This window comes from Trichechus manatus, unplaced genomic scaffold (genome assembly GCF_000243295.1).
Source record: "Trichechus manatus latirostris isolate Lorelei unplaced genomic scaffold, TriManLat1.0 scaffold00175, whole genome shotgun sequence".
Classification (NCBI taxonomy): Eukaryota; Metazoa; Chordata; class Mammalia; order Sirenia; family Trichechidae; genus Trichechus; species Trichechus manatus.
The window spans coordinates 2,085,459-2,092,123 of record NW_004444111.1 but is presented as its reverse complement, the minus strand read 5'-3'; the positions used below and the strand labels follow the sequence as shown (position 1 = coordinate 2,092,123).

Here is a 6,665-nt window from a genome sequence, read left to right as displayed (position 1 = left end):
CAGACCCTTAGGATTTTGGAGCAAAGTTCTGCCATCCTCTGCAGATAACTACTCTCCTTTTGAGAAACAACTTTTGGCTTGTTACTGGGCCTTAGTAGAGACTGAACGCTTAACCATGGGACACCAAGTCACCATGAGGCCTGAGCTGCCTATCATGAACTGGGTGTTGTCTGACCCACAGAACCATAAAGTTGGATGTTCACAGCAGCACTCCATCATTAAATGGAAGTGGTATATTCGAGATCAGGCCCGAGCAGGACCCGAAGGCACAAGTAAGTTGCATGAGGAAGTGGCCAAATGCCCATGGTCTCAACTCCTGTTACATTACCTTCCATCTCCCAGTCTGCACCTATGGCCTCATGGGGAGTTCCTTATGATCAGTTGACTGAGGAAGAGAAAACTCGTGCCTGGTTTACAGATGGTTCTGCGCGATATGCAGGTACCACTCGAAAGTGGACAGCGGCAGCATTATAGCCCCTTTCTGGGACCTCCCTGAAGGGCAGTGGTGAAGGGAAATCCTCTCAATGGGCAGAACTTCGAGCAGTGTACCTGGTTGTTCACTTTGCTTGGAAGGAGAAATGGCCAGATGTGCAATTATATACTGATTCATGGGCTGTGGCCAATGGTTTGGCTGGATGGTCAGGAACTTGGAAGGAACATGATTGGAAAATTGGAGACAAGGATTTATGTGGAAGAGGTATTTGGATAGACCTCTCTGAATGGGCTAAAGAAGTGAAGATATTTGTGTCTCATGTGAATGCTCACCAAAGGGTGACCTCAGCAGCAGATGATTTTAACAATCAAGTGGATAGGATGACGCATTCCATGGAAACCAGTCATCCTCTTTCCCCAGCTACTCCCATCATTGCTCAATGGGCTCATGAACAAAGTGGCCATGGTGGCAGGGATGGAGGTTATGGATGGGCCCAGCAGCATGGACTTCCACTCACCAAGGCTGACTTGGCTACAGCCACTGCTGAGTGCCTAATCTGCCAGCAGCAGAAACCAACAATGAGTCCCCGATGTGGCACCATCCCTTGAGGTGATCAGCCAGCAACCTGGTGGCAAGTTGATTACACTGGACTACTTCCATTATGGAAAGGGCAGCGTTTTCTCTTCACTGGAATAGACACTTACTCTGGATACGGATTTACCTTCCCTGCACGCAATGCTTCTGCCAAAACTACCATCCATGGACTTACAGAATGCCTTATCCACAGTCATGGTATCCCACACAGCATTGCCTCAGATCAAGGGACTCACTTCACAGCAAATGAAGTGTGGCAATGGTCCCATGCTCATGGAATTCACTGGTCTTACCATGTTCCCCATCATCCTGAAGCAGCTGGCTTGATAGAACGATGGAATGGCCTTCTAAAGACACAATTACAGCACCAGCTTGGTGGCAATACCTTGGAGGGTTGGGGCAATGTTCTCCAGGAGGCTGTATATGCTTTAAACCAGCGTCCAATATATGGTGCTGTTTCTCCCATGGCCAGGATTCATGGGTCCAGGAATCAAGGGGTGGAAATGGGAGTGGCACCACTCACTATTACCCCTAGTGACCCACTTGCAAGATTTTTGCTTCCTGTCCCTTCGACCTTATGCTCTGCAGGCCTAGAGGTCTTAGTTCCAAAGGGAGGAATGCTCCCACCTGGAGACACATCACCGATTCCATTGAACTGGAAGTTAAGACTGCCACCTGGCCACTTTGGGCTCCTTATGCCTCTGGCTCAACAGGCAAAGAAGGGAGTTACCATACTGGCTGGTGTGATTGATCCTGATTACCAAGAGGAAATCAGATTGATATTACATAATGGAGGCAAAGAAGAATATGTCTGGAATACAGGAGATTCCTTAGGGCGTCTCTTAGTACTACCATGCCCTGTGATTAAAGTCAGTGGAAAACTACAGCAACCTAATTTGGACATACCTACTTATGATCCAGACACTTCAGGAATGAAGGTTTGAGTCACCCCACCAGGCAAAGAACCATGACCAGCCAAGGTGCTTGCTGAGGGCAAAGGAAATACAGAATGGGTAGTGGAAGAAGGTAGTTCTAAATACCAGTTATGGCCACGTGACCAGTTGCGGAAGTGGGGACTGTAATTGTTATGAGTATTTCTGCTTTGTATGTGTGCATCAAATATTTTTGTTTCCTTCACTTATAAAATATAAGCTGTAAACAGAGCTAGAGCATTTTCGATTGTACACGTGTTAGTTGTATCATGTTAGGCACAAGTATGACTTTCTACCTGTCTTTATTCAGAGATTATGTATGGTTTAAGGAGATGTGTACATGTGCCAAGTTGACAAGGGGTGGACTGTGGTGGTTAAGATTGTGTGTCAACTTGGCTGGGCCATGAATCTCAGTGTTTTAATGTGCTCACTCCCATGACTGAATATACTGTGAGTAGCCAATCAGATGAAAGGGAGTCTCCTTGGGGGTGTGGCCCACATCTGAATATAAGCAGACATTCTGGTTTTTTACTCTCTCTCGATCCTGTGGCTGCCTCCTGTCATCTCATCTCCGGTTCTTGGGACTTGAGCTGTCAGCTTATCTGCTGAACTTGGGCTTGCCAATTTTGGGCTTGCCAGCTTCTGTGGCTGCGTGACTTGGGAGAGGCCTCTACCTTGATCCACAGACTTGCGATGTTCTAGCCTCTACAATTGCATGACCTGTTTCCTTGATATAAATCTCTCTCTATATATATATTTATATACTTTACTGGTTTTGCTTCTCTAGAGAACCCAGCCTAAGACACCTGCTTAAGTATTAAAATTGGCCCCATTTTGCTAAAATATGCTTCTGTTCTGTTTGTTCCCCTGAGACTATCCCTTTTACCATTATTGAAATGGACTTCTTCAATCTACAGGGAACCTCACCTCAGGGAACAAGCCTAAAGCTTTTATGCTGTTGGTGGGCGATGCTGGTGGAAACCAGTTAACCGTCCCCTATCAGAAATGGTAGCAAATATGCCATAGCACAGGCTAATGCAAGGCATTGAAGGACCACAACCTGTCATAGCTGACTTAAAGAAGAAGTATTGAGCCCTACTGTCTCGCCTTTCAATTCCCCAGTATGACCTGTGCTTAAAGCTGCTACTGATGAGCGGAGGATAACTATAGACTGGAATTAAATAGAGCTATTTGCTTTATTAGAACACCTCTACCAAATACCATTGCCTTAATTGATGACATTCAGAATAGCATAGGTAAGTAGTTTGGCATTATTGACTTGGCTAACATGTTCTATTCAGTGAAAATAAAATCATCCACAATTCATCTTCCCATTTGTAGGTCAACAGCATACCTTTCCCCAGTTGCCTAAACCAAACCAAACCCTTTGCCATTGAGTCGATTCTGATTCATAGCAACCCTATAGGACAAAGTAGAACTGCCTCATAGGGTTTCAAGGCTGTAATCTTTACAGAAGCAGACTGCCACATCTTTCTTCCATGGAGTAGCAGGTGGGCTCAAACCACTGACCTTTCAGTTAGCAGTTGAGTGCTTAACCACTGCACCACTGGGGCTCCTCTAGTTGCCTAGGTAAATAGCCCTGCAATTGAATATGGGTTTTCCAGACAGAATCTAAACACCTCCTCCACACTTGCAACAGAAACTTGAATTTTGCACAGCTCCTCACTGGACCTGACCAAGACTGTCTCACAGGACATCACAACAGTGAGTAAACACCTTGCTGAGAGGGAACTGGCAGTAGTCCCACATAAGGTACAAGACCCATCCAAGCCTGTTAAATTCTGAGGCTACATTTGGAACTAAGAAGAGCAAATTATTCTCAGTCCAGTAAAAGACATGCTCCTAGCGCTCCAACCTCCCACATCGCTATCAGCATCACTATCAGAAGCCCAACACTTGGTAGGAATGTTTGGATTCTGGTACCAACACATTCTCCACCTCCATTACTTGCTGGCCCCTATCTATCAAGTCACCCATAAATCTTCCCTGATCCAAATGCCTGTCACTGAGGGTCTGACTCAGGTAATGGAAATAATTAAGTCTAAAGAATTAAATGTAGGTTGTGACATCTATGGGGCAAACATGTGAATAATACCAAGAATATCCTGTCAACAGAAAAATTAAAATACATTGTAAAGTGGCCACATAAGTAAATGATGATACCTTCATTGACCCTTCACTCTTTTCCATTCAGGCTTGGCCTTAGAGAGAGGTGATTTTCTTCTTGATTTATCAGACGAGAGATTTTTTGAAAGAAGATTATCATCCTTTAAATCAAAATCTAACTATCAAGATTACATCAATAAAATTCAGGTTAATTCTTTTCCCCAGAACTAAGAACACAAAGATACATAACCTTGAATTTTCTTCTCACTTCTGCAATTTTCCCGTCCAATTCATCTGTTTTAAATTTGGTGAGGTGGAAAACAGCACCAATTTGATAAGCTTCCCTGTATAGCTGTTTAAGCAATTCATTATTTTGTGCCTTCAGTTTCAACAAACTTTGGATTTCAGTCTCATGTTCTGCTTTTTTCTTTATACTGTAAAAATAAAGCAAAAACATTGATATGATTATTCAAAAGAGACAAGTATATTTAATAATGGTAAAAAAGGAATAAGATCATATTTTTTGTTGCCAAAAATACAAAATACTCAGATATGTAGCTAAACCTTGAATGCAGAAAATGCTATACCCCGAGACTCCATTTCTTTTTCTGCTTCTCCTGTTGGTTACCCCTAATTGTCAGGCTGTGCCCAAGGTCAGAAAGTTAAGAACAGCAGTAAGAAAGATCTGGGGAGCCCTGGTGCTTAGCATTTAGAACATTCAAATTCCCTTCTGTCCTCCTTTCACCTACCTCTTGGACCTCCATGGAGGTGTTCTTACTGGAGAACACTTGGAATGGAAGAGTTAGACTAAAACCAAAGCATGCACTAGAGAAGGGATTCTCAATTTCAGTACAATTGGCATTGTTGCTGTTGTTGTTAGGTGCCATATAGTCACTTCCAACTCATAGTGACCCTTTGTATAACAGAACTAAACATTGCCCAGTCCTGCATCACCCTCATAATCGTTATTCTTTAGCCCATTGTTGCAGCCACTGTGTCAATCCATATCTTTGAGGGTTTTCCTCTTTTTCGCTGACCCTCTACTTTACCAAGCATGATGTCAGCATTATGGATCAAATAATTCTTTGTTGTAAGGGCTATCCTGTGCATTGTAAGATGTCTAGCTGCATCCTGGCCTCTACCCACAAGATGTCAGTAGCACTGTCTCAGTTGTGGCAATCAAAATGTTTCCAGACAAGACTTCACCTCCAAAAATTCTCATTTAAGTGGTCTGGGGTGAAGGTCCTGCATTTTATTCCACATTTTTTAAACACCTAGGTGATTCTAATATGCAACCAGGATAAGAACTATATTGACTTGAGAAGTGTTTCTCAAGCTTAAGTGTGCATAAGAATTATGGGGAGAGGTCTTTAAATCACAGATTCCTAGGCTGCACCCTTGGGATAGGACTCAATGGATGTGGGATGGGCCTGAGAATGCATTTCTAACAGGCCCCAGGTGATGTTGATGCCTGGCTACAGACCACACCTGGAGTAACACTGCTCAAGGGGGTATAAAACAAACAAGCAAACAAAAAGACCCATTGCCCTCAAGTCAATTCTGACTCATAGTGACCCTGTAGGACACCCATAGGGCTTCCAAGGAGCAGCTGGTGGATTCAAACTGCTGAGCTTTTGATTAGCAGCCAAGCTCTTAACCACTGTGCCACCAGGGCTCCCCAGGGGGTATAATGAGAGTGAATGTGGACAAGTAACTCTTGTTTAACAGCATACAAATAAGATTAAATTAGTATGTCCAAACCAGCTGATGGGTAACAGCAAAGAGTAGATACAACTGAAGATGAGCTACACTGATCCTTTAGTATTGCCTATTTTGAGAATGAGGTAAGGATGATGTAGAAACAAGAACAGACACACATCCAAAACACGCAGAAGAACCGACAGGAGTATCCTGTTGCACTTTTCCCAGTTAACATTTTCCAAGTAGAAGTGACACCTCTTTATTTTTAAAGTCCCCAATTCACTGAATGTGTTTATCTCCCAACACAGTATTTTTGATTCATATTTATATCAAAACATATTAGATATGTGTCCCCAAGTTTCAACACATTTTAAACAAAAATATGTGCAGGAAAAATCTTGAGTCATATTAAAAAATCAATTGGCATGAATTGGAATTATCTGAAAATATTTTAAAAGCACATTGTGTGTCAGCAATGGGAATAGATATTTCAGATGCTGCTTTCTACTGCAAGGGGTTTCAGTATATTGCAAACAAAGCAATGCTCCTCTAACTTATGTATTATTTGTGATGAGAAATTAACATTTTTATCATTTAGCCATGTTAACATGATAGTTTACTTACATAAAGAATTTACTACGTTTCAATAATATTTTAGAAAGTTAGATAGAAATTAGACGAAACTGAATAACACCCTGCTTACAAACCACTGGGTAATAGAAGAAATCAGAGATGCAATCAAAAAAATTCTTAGAATCAAACGAGAATGAAAACACATCATACCAAAACATTTGGGACACAGCAAAGGCAGTCCTCAGAGGACAATTTATAGCAATAGATGCACACATCAAAAAAGAAGAAAGGGACAAAATCAAAAC

The 6,665-nt window shown here is 42.4% G+C and overlaps 1 protein-coding gene across 1 annotated transcript in view; it reads right to left on the bottom strand.

Moving 5' to 3' along the window:
• The window catches only part of CCDC178 (coiled-coil domain containing 178), a 477,152-nt gene that overhangs the window by 347,104 nt on the left and 123,383 nt on the right, over window positions 1-6,665 (bottom strand). Inside the window, exon 12 of the mRNA XM_004386900.1 lies at window positions 4,337-4,520. Coding sequence (XP_004386957.1) covers window positions 4,337-4,520 — 184 coding nt within the window. The remainder of the gene's footprint in view (window positions 1-4,336; window positions 4,521-6,665) is intronic.